The sequence below is a fragment of the Lissotriton helveticus genome, chromosome 1_1 (genome assembly GCF_964261635.1).
Source record: "Lissotriton helveticus chromosome 1_1, aLisHel1.1, whole genome shotgun sequence".
In the NCBI taxonomy this organism is placed as follows: Eukaryota; Metazoa; Chordata; class Amphibia; order Caudata; family Salamandridae; genus Lissotriton; species Lissotriton helveticus.
This window is the reverse complement of record NC_136057.1, coordinates 325,713,928-325,730,187: the sequence shown is the minus strand read 5'-3', so window position 1 is coordinate 325,730,187 and position 16,260 is coordinate 325,713,928. Positions and strand designations below refer to the sequence as shown.

General features: G+C 44.5%; 1 protein-coding gene across 2 annotated transcripts in view; it reads right to left on the bottom strand.

The window, feature by feature from the left end:
- Positions 1 to 16,260, bottom strand: part of DENND11 (DENN domain containing 11) — a 219,471-nt gene that overhangs the window by 84,951 nt on the left and 118,260 nt on the right. For both annotated transcript variants that reach the window (XR_013605497.1, XM_078671839.1), the window contains exon 4: positions 865 to 1,018. Coding sequence is in view for 1 of the 2 variants with exons in the window: in XM_078671839.1 (XP_078527965.1) it covers positions 865 to 1,018 (154 nt within the window). In the remaining variant the exon portion in view is untranslated. The remainder of the gene's footprint in view (positions 1 to 864; positions 1,019 to 16,260) is intronic.

The following is a 16,260-nucleotide window of genomic DNA, read 5'->3' as shown; positions in this document are numbered from 1 at the left end:
TCATCCAGACCCAGAGTGATTTGTCAGGCATCTACCAAAAATGCACTTGGGAATACAAAAATAGCTGTATACATTGTGTCTGGTAAAGGGGTTCGTTAAGTTTTCATTACGGGAAAGACTTGATGAAAAGTGTCAGTTTCTCATGACTGAACTTAAAAATGGCTTTCCTTGTGACATTAATAAAAAAACATTTTTACACAAAACAACTGAAAAAGGGCTCAACCAGATCAATTTAACACGAGGTTAACATACAGCAAAACTTCTGATCTACGGGTGTTTTTTCTAGAAAGTATAGGAAGTTTACAAGAGGATGACTTTACATAACCCTAACTAGGATGCACGAGTTTAAGCAGAAGCAAAACGAATGTTGAAATATAAAACTTTACAGCATTCAGAGAATCTGTATTCATGGACCCAGTTGAACCACAAGGCAGATTTGTGATGCTACAGACCTCAGACTGTCTTCACAATGCTATTCTGCATTAAAAAGTCAGGTATTTGAGAGAACACTTCCTAGAATGGGCCTCATTCTACACTCTTCCTGGAACCCACCTACTTCGTTAGTGTGATTCTGTTGTAAATACATTGCTTTATCCAGGGCCCAGGGTATGTGTTGTACTTGAAAACTAATAGCTGAATGAATTAAAAATAAACCACAACTTTGTCAATTAACAAAAATGAGTATATGACATTATCAAAAAACTTTGAAGAACACTGTAAACCCGTAACGTGTAAAAATAGGCCGCTGACACCACCATGCCAGCTGCCCCCTTCATGCATTGCATTTTATATCGGACATTCAAAATGATCCTCCCCTTACTGTCCAGTCTAACCGAGGCACCATCTTTATCCTACACCTCTTACCTTCATCTCAGGATACATGTATCGGTGGATCGATGGCAGCCAATGGACTGGCTGTTGACATGCGTGGGACCCTGTACCAGGCAGAAGAATCCCTTTCTTGTCTTCATAAAAGGCCTCCAGGTGGGAGTAATAGCCTGGGATCTCCAGCTGGTTTCTGAGAAGAAGAGGAGACCTGATATATTTCACAGAAGCATTAAGCACTACAAAATATTCAAGAGAAGAGAGTGCTCGCAATTTCTTAATCACTCCATGAAGCCAATTGGCTACCACATCGTGGCCAGGGAACAAAGAAACATTGCTTCAATATCCATGAAGTCGCCAGTAATAAAACACACCATCGTAGGGATCAATATAAATAACAAAGCAAACAAATGTAGCGAGGAAAGAATCAGTGTACATGTTACGAACAGCGTACCTGCACACTCCAAATATCCATCCAACAGACTGGTTACTAAAATTCATATCGTTTTTTTGTATCCTCATCTCACCAATAAACATCTGCAATTCTCAAAGAGAAGGCGTTAAGTCATACCTCAGCGCCCAACGGCTGCTGCATATGCTTGGGCCCACCCACTTCGCTGGAGGCATGGTGTAATCATAGGACCAGGTTGTTCTTGGTCAGAACTATACCAAACACAACTGTCTACCCCAAGAGATTAAGGCCTGCCAGATGTTCTCCCTGATCTCAATTTCTCCCTTCTGGTCTGTGCGTGCTGTAGCAAATACAGCTTTTAACCAATCATTACACGATGGGGCAGAGGGTCTTTCCACTTCTTACAGACTTCTCTTCGAGCTATTAATATCAAATATAACAAAAGGTCTCTATGTGCATGCTGGAAATACTTCACAGGAATTCCATCATCTCCGAATATTACCAATGAGGGATTAACCTTAATTTTAAGTTTAAAGATGCCACTTAAAACATCCTCTACCTTCCTCCAGAAAGATCTAAGATCAGGACAGTCATAAAAGATGTGGATATCATAGACGATGAGAAGGTTACACCTCGGACATTTGGGGGCAGATAATGGTGCAAACTTAGCGATTTTTACCGGGTTGTAGTAAAGCCTATTGAGGACAAAGAAATTATTCTTTTTTAGACTAGCTGGTTTTACAAAATTATACAAAAGCTTCAGGGATGGTTCATACAAATCTTCAGACACAGGCTCAAGAGCCGACTGGTTTCACGCTGTATATTGCGGGAGAAGCTCCAGCTCTTCCATCGCCATAAACGTCTTACTTATTGTAGTAATTGCTCCATCTCCCAATTTCCTTGTATATCCTCCTTTTCTGATGCATACTAGGAGATCAATTGTAAATATTTGAATCTAGAAAAGCTGCAACCGACTTTAGCTCTTAAGACCTCCCATGGGTACACACCTTCAGCAGACACAAGCTCTGACCAGATAGTAATCCCCACCCTTTTAATTGGGGTTGCGAGGCTATCCCTCAAACATTACGGAGTCCCTGGGGAATTCCAGATTGGAGCGAAGTCCGAATAATACCCTATACCCAATCTACGTCTAACCTTGAGCCAAACAATAAGGGCTGCCCTAAGAACTTTCAGCCGAACCTTTTTGAAGAACCTAGGTGCCCCAAATTTGTACAAAAAGGCTTCTCCACCACCCCCCTATGACTTCGCCATTTCCCCCAGTAATCTTCCCTAAGATGTCTCTATTGATTTTACAAGTAACATCCTGATGTTTTTAAATGGAAATGCATTAGAGTACCAACTAATATCTGGTAAGGCTAATCCTCCCTTGGTGAGCCTATGTCTTAGCTTTTTAGAAGACAGCCTTGCCCCCTTATTAGCCCACACAAAGCTCCAGATCTTACTCTGGATTTTACGTATATCTTTACTGGGGAGTTCAAGGGGGATGGCATTAAACAGGTAAGTCAACTTGGGCAAGTTAACCATTTTCACCAAGTTGACCCTGCCGCAGATTGTCAATGGGAGATTTTTCCATCTTGCAAATGTATGATCCACTCCTTTAATGATCTTATTCAAGTTAATCTGGGTGACTTTATCCAGATCCTTAACAATGGTGATACCCAGATATTTAAACTCCTTACTCGTTGTGCCATCCCAGCCATCGATGTCCCAGCACATTACCTCTGTTTTGGCAGTGTTAGCAAAGTATCCAGATAGTGAGCCAAATTCTACTAACAGGGCCTCAGCCCTTGGAATAACCGCCCCGGAATTATCCGTGTATAGCAACAAATCGTCAGCATACAGAGCCAACTTACTACAATATTGCTGAGATTTGAAAGGGGAGATTTCATCTTCTAATCTTCTAGCTTTTGCTAATGGCTTTATATAGATGTCAAAGAGCAAGGGGGAGATAGGACAAACCTGTCTGGTTCCTCTATGAATATTAAAACTAGTAGTCAGCACACCAGTAGACAGAATGTTAGCGGAGGCACCTTGATAACAGTTTATTAAGGTTTGAACAAAGATAGGGCCGAAACCCATCACCCTAAGTACCTCCCATAAATATACCCAACACACTCGGTTGAATGACTTAGCTGCATCGAATGCCACTATGGCCAAGGGATCCGCTCGGCTTATTGCCAGATCGATGTTGCCAATTAGCTGCTGGGTCTGCTCCTGAATATATCCCCGTGATAAACCCTTTTTGATCCGGTTTATCAGCTGAGGTGCCAACTTGACCAATCTCTCTGCAAGAAAGCTCATAAAGATTTTATAATCAGCATTTCGCAGAGATTGGTCTGTAGGAATCTGCTTTTAGGGGATCCTTCCCAGGTTTGAAGATTAAAACGATAGTTGCTTCTTTCCAGGAATTCGGGACCCGACCTCCCATTTTATACACCGTGTTAAATAAGATAGCCATTATCGGGACCACTTCCTCAATGAGTAGTTTGTAAATCTCACTCGGAAGCACGTCCATACCAGCAGCCTTGTTACTTTTACATGTTCTTATTTGTTGTCTAATTTCTGTCTCAGTGATTGGGGCGTCTAAACACCCACATCCTTCGTTGGTTAAAGTTGGTAGAGATTTACTCTTCAACCAACTTTGAAGCATATCAATATTGGGCACAATCTCTTCCTGATACAATTCTGCAAATAAAGAGAGAAGGCAGGCTTGCATATCCTCCACACTACTTGACTTATCCCAGTTATCATTTATTATCAATTCATTAATGTTATTTTGTGTGCGGTCTACTCTTGTTTTCCACGCCAAGAGAGCATATGCCTGCTCACCATACTCAAAGTTTTGCATATTTTTTATGATCCACTGTGCCCTACATTTATTATCTAACTTCCCTCTATAATCCTGGCGGGCATCCTCCAAGCACCTGTTAAGCTGGGAAACCCTGTCAGCACTCCCGTGGAAGATCCAAGACACCTCCTTCTCCAATGAAAGAATTTTCTCCTCCAGAGCTTGTAGCTTCCGGGCACCTGCCCTATTCTTAGAGCAGATACGACTATGTAAGAAGCCCCTGATGTTAGCTTTAAAGCCATCCCAAACATAGTCCATGGATGTAGATCCGATATTGCCAAATAGTCTACAGTGGCTGATTTAAGGGCCCTTGCTAGATCAACATCTGCCAACAGGGACCTTTTAAGTGTCCATCTGGGATAGGATTGGCCTTTTCCCAACATAGGAGAACAATATCGGGGCATGGTCAGAAACATGACTAGGTAGGACCAAAATACTGGTAATATTGACCACACTTGGCCTATCAGATAGTACATAAACCAATCTAGAAGAGTGGCCGTGTTTCTTACTATGAAATGTACACCCTTGTTTATTGCACATTTTTACCCTCCAAACATCCACCAAATCTAAATCATGTAACATTTTTCAAAGCTCGTCGTACTTGAGGAGCCCCAACAAAGTGACTCTGATTAGATTTCTCTTTAATAGGATCAAGAAGGACATTAAAATCACCTCCAATTAATACTGGTGATACTATTTCAAGCATGTCTGATTGTAGTTTACAAAATATACATCGGGTCATCACTGTTGGGACCATAAAAGTAGGCGCATGCAAGCCCAAATTTAAAAAAAGCCACTAACCACCTCCCTGACTGATCAGACTGGATAGTTTGTCAACGAGGACACCTTAACCCATTAACATTCCAGGTAATGAATTTAACCCCTCTACTCATGGGAAAGGGACCTGCCATCTAAGAGTAAAACCCGTATCCACCATAACAGCCGGCTTATAATGTGAGATTGAGGATATTTTTTTCCCCACTGCTAACCACCCAGTGCAAGCTTCCCCCCCCCACTCACTCACTCACTCTCCCTGTGACCCCCCTCCCTTTGGGAAACCCTCCCTTCTATAGGCCGATGCCTATTCGGCCTCTGTCCCATGGATCTTAGAATAATGATTTTCTTAACAATCAATCATAGGTCTCGTTGACATCCATCTTTCACCCTCTCCTGTCCATGGTTAAACACAACCTTTAATTTTGAACGAACTAGAAAAGGCTTTTGAAGATATACTGCCCTCCTTTAAGGCCGAGGATAGAATTGTTTCTTTAACAGTGTATGTAGAAAATTGATTGCAAGTTTCCATTGGTTTTGCTTAGCCAGGTTCTTTTTAAATGGACCGCGATGCACCCGTTGTATCTCCTGGGCAAGTTTTACATTAGGGGAGCTTTTTTAACAGTTTCTTTTAGCAGCCAGATTGCAAAACCTCTTATATCCGCACCTTCGATTGCTTCCTGCACATTGACGTGTCTCAAATTATTCTTACTAGAGTGATTCTCAAGGCGCTCAAGGTCTTCCTTCAGTTCTTTATTCTGATTTGCTAATTTTATCATCTCCGTTGTTGACATATGGAGTGCCTCCTTGATTTTCGGTAACTCGAAGTCACCAGTAATCAAATACATAAACGTAGGGATCAATCTAAATAACAAAGCAAACAAATGTAGCGAGGAAAGAATCAGTGATCATGTTACGAACAGTGTACCTGCACTCTAAATATCCATCCAACAGACTTGTTACTGAAATTCATATACAGTTTTGTTGAACTATTTGCAATCACTGAAATGATTTAGATCAAGAGCTTCAAATTAGTTTCTTTTTACAATTAATTAAAAATTCCATTATTCTGTATAAAAACAAGTGTTTATCATCACCACGAAGCTTAAACTGAGAGGTTAGATCCCGATCAGAAAAGAAAATTCTTTACAAGTTTCCTTTTTCAAATTTAGAAATAGTGATCACCGGCTAAAATGTGATGCTGGAGACACCAAACGAGGCAAAAATGTTTTCCTTTATTAATGTGTTCATCCATCATGGTAATCAGGGCTCTTGGTGTTGCTAACCACTGTTTTTCCAGTTCTGGAACAATGCTAACCCTGTGGTACGTCACTTAAAAACAGTTGTTCATACGTTTTTATAATTTTTATTACATCTCGAGTCTGCTACTCTTTCACCACAGTCTCCACCCCACGCCCCATCCAACCTTCAAGATACCTTTTTGCTTAATCAAATGAAATCGTACCTTTCCACCAAGAGCTTCTGATCCCACATTTGAGTCAAGCTGTGGAAGACAATGTGACAAAGCTGGTGCACTTCTTCCATCCACAAGTGTAAGTAGTACCAGAACCTCAAAATGATAAATCGGCTATTGTTTGAGATACTCTTATTTTATTGCCCAGCAATCTGTTGTACTCTACTATAGGAGTTGTCAGTTTTCCAATCATTTTCCAACATTTGAAAGAGTACAAGCTTTTACAGGGTTTTTGAAGCTTTTCAAACGACCCTCCGAGTCTGGATTTTTTGATTCTCCCTTATCCCTTTATGATTTGTCCACCCGTGCTTGATCCACTTGGCATTAGTTAGATTTTGCCTTCCTTCATTCACTTGATATTGTTTTATACTTTGCCTTTCGTGGAGCCAAATATTTGATTCTCCATTTCACTTTTTTGTTGTTTGGCCAGGCGCATCACTCCTTTCTTTATCATAAAGATTTTAAGGAAAGTTCCACTAAGAAATGTTCACCGGGTCCTGTACCCAATGAAGGTGAAGAAGGCGGAGCCACCACTATTCAGCTGCATAGGCACAAGAGGTTCCAAAGTATAAACATCAAAATGATTAAGGATTATCTTTTGAAGCATATTCTCTGGAAGTGAGCAACAAAGAGGAGGATGTTGGAGTGGAAGTACCTTGCATTTTGTGAACCTGGAATTTGGCTGAAGTGAATGGTGAGCCTTCTTGGTTGAAGTACGATGGATAAAACAGTGACTTCAGTTACATATATATAGGACAATTTGCTGCTAGTGAAGAATAGACACTGCACGTGTGACATGGTCACTTCTCTTCAGAATACAAGCATTTACAATGCAATAGGTCTCGCAGCATTAAAGTTTGAGTTTTTGGCATTGTACATGACAATGCGTTGCATCCCCAAAACAATTTAAACTTTGAATTGGTGTAGTGGCAGAAGTACAGGCTACCTGACTCTTCGCACGCACCCATTCAGTTGTTGGCCTCTCAGCTGAGTCTGCCAACTCGACAAAAAAGCATTGGCATAGCCACAAGGATGGTAGCCAATCCCATATCTACTGGCTTTGTAAATTCAACTGGCTAGTCCTGCTGTTTCAGAGCACACAGAATTATCAAATTCACACCCTAATAGCCCCCCTTCCCTATTATCCCCGTCTTGCCATGGACTGACTTTATGCAGGCCAGATGAAGGCGTTTGAAGGATCACAGTCTACCTATCATGTGCATATCGTGTCAGTGAGCTGAACTCTACCTATGGGCTGACGTGAGGGATGTGCACATAATATCACATATCATTGCATGTGCTGCCCCTGCCACCGTGAAATCCTTCCCCACCTGCCATAACATAGTCCTGTTAATTGATTTCAATTGTGTCGCCCTCCAAATCCACTGTTCTTCAGTCGAGACTCAAACCAGCTGAGACAAAATGCGAGTTTTTAATGTGTATCACACTCTTTTCCACGTGCCTGCTTCAGTCCCCATCCTGTCCCTCGTGGTTGTTACTGGTGGGCAATGGTCCCCATAGGGACCTCAGCGGAGAGCAAGGGTGCCAGGGGTCCTAATGCAAGCACAGATAATGTGACCCTGCTGCCTCTGCCTGCCATGTGGGATGTAAAAAGGTGTATTGGGCCCCCGAAGCCTCTGGACCCGGTGCCACTGTCCCCGATGCATGTTAAGATCTAATACCCATGACAGACCTATTTTACCCAGAACTATACCTAACTGTTAAGTAGGGCCGCTGGAGTTTTTGTGGTCACTGAGTTTTCGGCATACTTAAGGATTCGCCCCATTTGCCGCATAGTCGACATAGTCGATAATCTCCTGCATAATCTGCAGATAAAAAAATGTTTCGAGCTCAAACAGATGAAAAGTTACTCAAACCCCGAGACGCGTGTTGCTGAGCGGTGGAGGCCCCTTTGAAAGGGCTGTCTGGTCCCTTTTCTGTAGGTTATCTATGTATTTTGGTGTCTAAATAATACTAATGAACTGAAATATTTGCCCTGACAGTATTAACGTATACACACAATTCAACAAGGCAGAACTTTCACAAAATGTATCTCATTAGGCTCCGAACTTGCTATTTCTTGTTACATAATTTAGTCAGCCATGCAGCATAATTTGATATTTCCCCCCTGCAGCATAATTCCAGTGTCTCTGCTCTTTGGGCATGAAGCCGTGCTCGCGCAGGGGTGCAGGCACCGGCGCAAGGACGCGTAGCAGGCGCAGGAGTAAAGAGCCGTCTTACTTGTGCTTGCCCATGGGTCTGCCCGGGTAGTGCTGCGGGCTGCTGCCTGATGTGTACAGGTTGTAGCAGCTGCCGGAAGTCAGCAGGCGGTGGTAGTAGGTGCCCTTGGCGTCTTCCATGGACAGCAGCGCCCCCAGCCAGGCGAGGGCCAGTAGCAGCAGGGTGGACCTGCGCGGGCTCTGTCGGGCAGCCCAGCTAGGGGTCTTTTAACCCTGCTGAGGCGGAGGGCGTCCGGGAACAGCCCCCTCTGGCTATGGTCCCCTCGGATACCAGAGTCCCCTCTAGTTCTGACAAATGCGGAGACAGGCTGACGGGAGAAGCTATGACAAGCAGGCAGTCGGTGCACACAGCGTCTTCTTTCTGCAGGTCCAGTGTCCCTTTCCCAGGTTACATCAAGCGCACACTGCCGCCACTCTCGTTATAGCGCTTCAAAAAAACAGCGAAACCGAAAGCAGCCAGGGCTGATAGTGAGAGGGCGGGGGCTGGCCGCGCATGCGTGCTCCTTGTTATGGCGAACGAAGTCCGACAGCTGAAGTCCCGGTGTCAGGAGGGGGCCCGGGTGAAGACCAGCGCTGCGGAGGGAGCTCGAGACTGACCCACTGGCTGACGAGGGAGAGAGGGACACGGAACACGCGGAAAGAGCCCGGTGAGTGTGTGGGGGGGAGGGGGTGGGCTGTGCACGTGTGTGGATGCGTGCGTCTGTGTGTGTGTGTATGTGCGCGCAGCGGCGGGGGGTGGGTGTCTATGTGTAATTGCGTGTATGTGCGCTCGTGTGTGTGACTTAGTGTGTGTGTCTGCTTCCAAGGAGCTAAGGAGACAGGAGATAGTGAATGCGCACGCGACCTGATCTGATTCCGCCAGGTTGCGCGTGCACATCACTTGTCTCCTGTCTCCCTTGACTCCTTGAAAGCAGAAACGATTGCAATAGTCTTGCAGCGACGATCGGTTCGCGATCGGTTCGCAATGAGAGACCTAAAAGGGGCAGTGAAGTAGTGCCATAAATGTTTTGGAAGCTAAAAGGAGGAGCCAAAAAAGATAAAGGTATACAGTGTTGCAAAAGTCTAGTCTTGATAAAAGCAGTATGTTAAAGATATACCCTATCCAAGAGTCCATTAAGTAATGTTTGATCTGTCAAACTGAGACTCAAATCTATTTTTCAGTCAGCTCCTGCTTTTCTACGGTCTACGGTGTGACAAATGTTTTTAACCAAGGAGGGGGATTTGTGAGCCAGGATGACAGCTTTAGTCCAAATCAGGTGCTGGTCTTTACCATGGGAATGAGGATGAGAGGGAGGTCTCAATTTAATTTCAGCTTGTTGTCATGCACTGAAGTAGACTGCCATGATACAGTGATGAAGATCACTGAAGGAGAGATTGGAATATTTGGCCATAATGGACCCAGAATAAAAGTGTAGTTGTTCAGAAGTTCAAAGTAATGCAAGTAAGCATAGGATGCAAGGAGATGTTGAAAAGAGACTATAATTAAGAGCTGTGAGCAATCTGAATCCAGTATCTGGATCCGAAAGGGAGTAGAAGGTGGTGGCACATTTGCTTTGGTCAGGGAAGAACAGGTTGATCGAAGTAAAAAAAAAAAAAGCCCTTCCACTCAGACCTCTGAAGGTGAGAGGAAGAGGATGTGGAGCTCTAAAGTGTCCCAGTCCAGGATAATAAAAAGCAGTGGTGCTGGTATTTTCCGATGGGCTGATGTAATCAAGGACTCTGTGCCACACAGGACCAAGAAACTAGCCTGAATGCCATCAAGCAGCGTTCCTGTCCTCAAAGGCATAATTAAAATGAGGACCACAACGTGTTTCAGGATTTTAGCAGTGAAAAGCTGTTAGTCATAGGTTAGTATAGTAGGTCAATGTGTCGGACAGGTGTTTTAGATGAGGTGTGCCAATAGCTTGTTTGGAGGGTTATAGGCTTGATCCAGATTTGCAGGTGGACACATTTTGGATATTCTTCCACTCAAGACAGATGTTTGAGACATAAGAGGTCTTCTCCACAAGAGAGATGTAGCTCTCCCATCAGACCATATTTATGGGGTGAGGAGGTACTCTATGATGAAGCATGCCACCAAATGGTGGTTGAAAGTTTTGACCTAATAATATGTTTCGAAGCCATACAAACTGAGGCAGTATGATTTTGTCACCGATATCCCGAGACCTCGGGTAGCTAGGGTGGTATAGGTTTATTAGTTGGGAGTTAGTATTTGTGGATCTTAAAAGAATCACTGGCCTTTTTTGTGTTTACTGTACTGGTATTGTACGGTTTGCCTTTTATGAAACCTTATCTAAAACAAAAAAATAAAAACAAACAAAAGAGATAAAACAAACAATATAAATCTGCAATGAAAGAAAAGACATTATACACAAACGTCTGTGACATTCATTGATCCAGACAACAACGGGACGAACATGAATGACTACTGAAACATACAATCTAATATACAGGTTGATTTTTTTTGCACTCCGAAATGGAGGGCTCATTTCAGGATCCACCTTTCCTCTTTCTTCAGTTTTAGTCACCTCTGCTGCACCACTGCACTGAAACAAGCACTGGTAACTTAACACATTTTTTTCCAATTCCACATGCTACCATCACTTAATATTAACTTTTTTTACTCTTACGTTGGAGTTTGAGAAATTAGACCACTCTTTCCCAACCTTCCTTCCTTCCTTCTTGCTCTCTTACCCAATAACCCACACTAATCTTTTTGGATGGATCACTGTGTCTTTCCTGCCACTTCCTTCCTACACCAACAGCCTCGCTCTTTTTCCATTCACCGCAACTTTCGGAGTTTTAGGTTCCCGTCCTCTTATATGAACTCTTCTCCACAGTTTTCACCATAGAGCTGCAGTATGCTCATAAGAGATTGATGTAAATTTACATTTATAATGTAAATTCTCTTTCAATACACCTTTCGATAATAAATTCCTTAATTTCTTTAGGAACTAATTGTACACCATCATCACTCAATCAAAATCTCTGGAAGATGTTTTGTGCTGAACATACCCAAATGCACTTTATGGGCCTCAACTCATCAGGTACAACTAGCAATTGTTTCCTGAATAATATAGTCACCACTTAAATGAAAACTTACATTCATGAACATCTCCACTTCATTCCTTGACACTCCTTTTTTAGGGCATCACATGCAAACTAAATGAAACTACTGACCAGAATGATCCTGTGCGAAAGTGTTAGCCCATTCGTCTAGTGAACTTTGTCCAACAATGACTTACTGTACACTTGCAATCACCTGCTCTGTATCATCCACTATAAACTCATTCGTTTTTAGGTCTCGCCTAGCAGCGCAGCATATGAGCTGGCACCTTGGCGAAACCTATTGTCGGTTTAGTGGGCGAAGGGGGACAGGACATGTACACTTGCCTGGACAGCCAAAGTGCACGTGCACAGAGTGTCCTCTCTGGCGATGTTAGCTTTCACGTGCTCCCACCGCGCTCTCACTTTCGTGTGCTTGATTTAGATTTCACTTTCACTACAGCGCTGACTTCACACAAGGCAGACACATAAATTTCAGAGCTCAAGCATATCAAGATCTTTTTTTCCCCACACAAAGTAACTTGTCTCTGCTGCTTCTGTTCACGCAGCACGACGGAATAAACTGTCCATGCTTCTGCTGGTCACACTACCTCCTGAGATGCATGGTTCAGGCTGCTGCTGGTCACGCAGTACTGCGAGTTAAACGGTCTTTGAATCGCCCTTTCCAGTCGGGCCATGCACGAGGTAAACTGTCCCTGTGTCTGCTATTGACGCAGCACCGTGAGGTAAACTGTCCCTGCGTCTGCTTCACGCAGCAGCTATCAAGAGAAGGTGAATTTCACTTCTGTGCATGCTGAACCAGTCCCTTGCGTCTAATCGGCATTACTCCAGTATTATTACCAATCTTGTCCGTGGGCGTGAGATCCTCCTGCACCCAAACCATGGCTGTCTCCTGTATGCCGTCCAGGAGCTTGTGTTATCCGAATAATCTCATCCCTTTCGCCGACATCACTCCCTTCCTTCTCATATAACTATTTTTCAATCAACTCCTCTCACCACGTGCATTCCTTGCCTTTTGCCCTAATATTGCCTTCTCTACCACCCTCATGTCCACACCATCCAATTACTTTATACCTAAAATGTCGTCCGCTTGCACTGCTATCCTTTCAGGGGAATAGGGATGCACCGTGTAACCCTCGCCTACACTCCTATCTTAAACAGATTTTAACCAGTTTGCATGTGGTGCACTATTAGCCATCTGACAGCCAGATGCAAGCCAAAGTCAGCCAAGGGCCTGGAGAGACACCTGAAGAGACGCACGAGGGTACAGAGGGTGGCAGCAGGACCAGAACGAAAAACAAAACAAGTTGTGAGTACAACGGGACCAAGGGGGTCGGTTGAGTGAATGTGTCAAGTCCTGTTGAGAAAGCAGCCTCGTACCACGCAGCCTGGCAGGAACAAGGGGGCACAGCGGCCAGGACAGCCCTGGCGCAGGTCTTCATCCGTCCCGTGCCCAGTGCGAGTGCCTGACCTAGCTAGTGCTGTGCTTTCGAGCACCTATGGGCGTACTTTTCTGATTCTAAAGGCAGCATTACATTCACATATAGAAAAGGTACAATAACAATCCTATCTTTAGCAAGTCATTGACAACGGGTGGAAGGGCACCTGAGGTCAACAAGCATTTGCAATGCAATAGGTCTCGCATTAGGAAAGTTTGAGCTATTGGTCTTGTAAATGACAATTTTTTTTATTTATGTGTTGGTTTTGAAAATAGTTAAATTAATCGCTTTGTTATTTACAATGCCAATAGTTTTAACTTTCGCAAATGTGACACCTATAGCATTTGTAATGCAACATGTTTTGTATTTACGTGATTTAGCTGTATTGATATTACAAATTACAATGGCTTTTAATTTTTTTAAATAATTAATACTTAAAAGAGATTTTAATTTATAATGGCAATAGCTTAAACTTTTGTACAAAACGTTTGTGAAGATTATGTTCAGTGTATTTTAGTGTGACGAAAATCCAAGAACAGAAGTGAAATATTAACATCTTTTTGTGACATTTGTAATAAAGTTTGAAACATTGAGAGAACATATTTGAACCAGTTGTTGTTGAATGGTTGCGCAGATTGATGCTGGGGTGGTGCTGAGTGGTGCTGGGGTGGTGCTGAGTGGTGCTGGGGTGGTGCTGAGTGGTGCTGGGTGGTGCTGAGTGGTGCAGGGGTGGTGCTGAGTGGTGCAGGGGTGGTGCTGAGTGGTGCTGAGTGGTGCTGGGGTGGTGCTGAGTGGTGCTGGGGTGGTGCTGAGTGGTGCTGGGGTGGTGCTGAGTGGTGCTGGGGTGGTGCTGAGTGGTGCTGGGGTGGTGCTGAGTGATGCTGAGTGGTGCTGAGTGGTGCTGTGGTGGTGTTGAGTGATGCTGTGGTGGTGTTGAGTGATGCTGTGGTGGTGTTGAGTGATGCTGTGGTGGTGTTGAGTGATGCTGTGGTGGTGCTGAGTGATGCTGTGGTGGTGCTGAGTGGTGCTGGTGTGGCGATGAGTGATGTTTGGGTGTTATTTATTTATTTTGGTGTTGCGCTGAGTGATGCTGGTGTTGGGCTGATTGCTGCTGTGCTGTTTCTGAGTGGTGCTGTGGTGGTGTAAAGTGATGCTGGTGTGTCCCTTATTGATGCTGGTGTGGTGCTGAGCGGTGTTGTGGTGTTGCTGAGTGGTGCTGTTGTTGTGTTGACTTATGCTGGGCTGGTGCTGAGTAATGTAGTCATTTTGTTGAGTGCTGCTGTGTTGGTGCATAGTTTTGTTTTTGTGGTGCTGAGTGGTGCTGTGTATTTGCTTTGGTGGTGCTGACTGATGTTTTGGTGGTGCTGAGTGGTGCTGTGGTGTTGCTGAGTGGTGCTGTGGTGGTGCTGTGGTGGTGCTGTGGTGGTGCTGAGTGATGCTGTGGTGGTGGTCGAGACCTAAAAATATGTGGTGCTTTATAGACTCTTAACATAACACCATTGCACTCCACTGACAGACAAGAGACACAACATACATCGCCATCATGTTGGAATGGAAAAAAGATAGGAGCAAACCTGGGGTCGGTTCTGTGGTGGTGACCGGGGCGCCCAAGAGACTGAGGGAAGAACAAAAAAAACGAAAAAACTGGGGAAAGCACCAGACACGTGAAATGTAATTATCGGCCGATTGCCGGTGTAATAAAAAGTTCAGACCCGGTACCGGTACTTTTAAAAGTAAGCAGGTACTGTGGTATAGGGTCCTTACACCTCTATTTTTCCATTTCAAACACTATCTCACACGTTTGTGGCTCTTGCTTTAGCGTAACAGCACTCTTGCTTTATATCTTCAGTTCTTATACCAGAAACGTGTTCTACAAAACCTCACATCATATTAATTTCAACAGACGTTTCATGAAAACGATACTATGGGGAAATTTGAACAATTGGGGATGACTAGAGACAGGTTCAACAATGATTTATACGGCCCACGTAAAGCACCCAATCCAGTCCTCCGGGTCAGATGTAACTGCTGCCCTACCAGCAGGGCATTCAGAGTGATCTGAAGCTGTAACTGGTGCCCTACCTGCAGGGCATTCAGAGTGACAATGAAGGGACTGCTGCATATCTGCAGGGGATTCAGGGTCAATATGAAGATGTAGCTGCTGCTCTGCCTGCAGGGGATTCAGAGTGATCGTGAAGCTGTAACTGATGCCTACCTTCAGGGGATTCAGAGTGATCGTGAAGCTGTAACTGATGCCTACCTTCAGGGGATTCAGAGTGATCGTGAAGCTGTAACTGATGAAGAGGATCGCTGCACCTCATGTTTGTCCATTAAGCTTGCCCACGTCGCTCACTACATAAAAGTCATCCCAAACGTTTATGCCACACCACTTTCAAATTTCACCAGCCGCCACTAATCTTGGTGAGGGAGCACTGGAGAAACACAAGCTGTGAATAAATCACTTTATCAGCATTGAACGGAGAATGTTCTGCACTGTTGCTCCTTTCAGAAGAGGGCGGCGACTGTGAAGCAGGCGCAATTCCTGGCTGTTGGGAATATACAACAGTACTGCATTTTATGGTGATTGTGTTTAAATCTGGAGTTTCATCAGACTTGTCATTCTGCAAGCAGATCCAAACATACGGCCTTTTTCCAAGCAAAGATAATGCAAATTATCGGAAAAAAGCTTCGTTTCCGGGTTTCCTACATCAGTAACCTTGACCCAAGCCCCCTCTGCCCCCACTCCCACACTCACCATCAGCACTCTTGATGCTGTTTGTCCCACAGCTGCTGCACCCCAGGGTGGCCGTGTTAAAGAACTGCGAGGCGTCGCAGGTGGCCGGCCGGGTGAGGGGGATACTGGTCTGGGCGAAAACGAGAGAGTGGAGCAGGAGGAAGAGGCAGGCCACGGTGCCCCTGAACCGATGCATGGCGTCTGTCGGTCTGTCTGCCTGGTCTCTGCGAGCAGGGGGCGTATGTTTTACCTGTGCAGGGGGCGCTCTCGTGTGAACCACCTGTGCCCCTCCCTCTCGTGTGTGTACCTGTGACCATGGTTACCAACTTCCAAATCTCAGGTTACAGCAAAGCACCTTCGCTAGAAGGCAGCACAGCCCCTCCCACCGACACCTCCCACAAGTAGAGCCCAGAGCAGCACGCGCAGC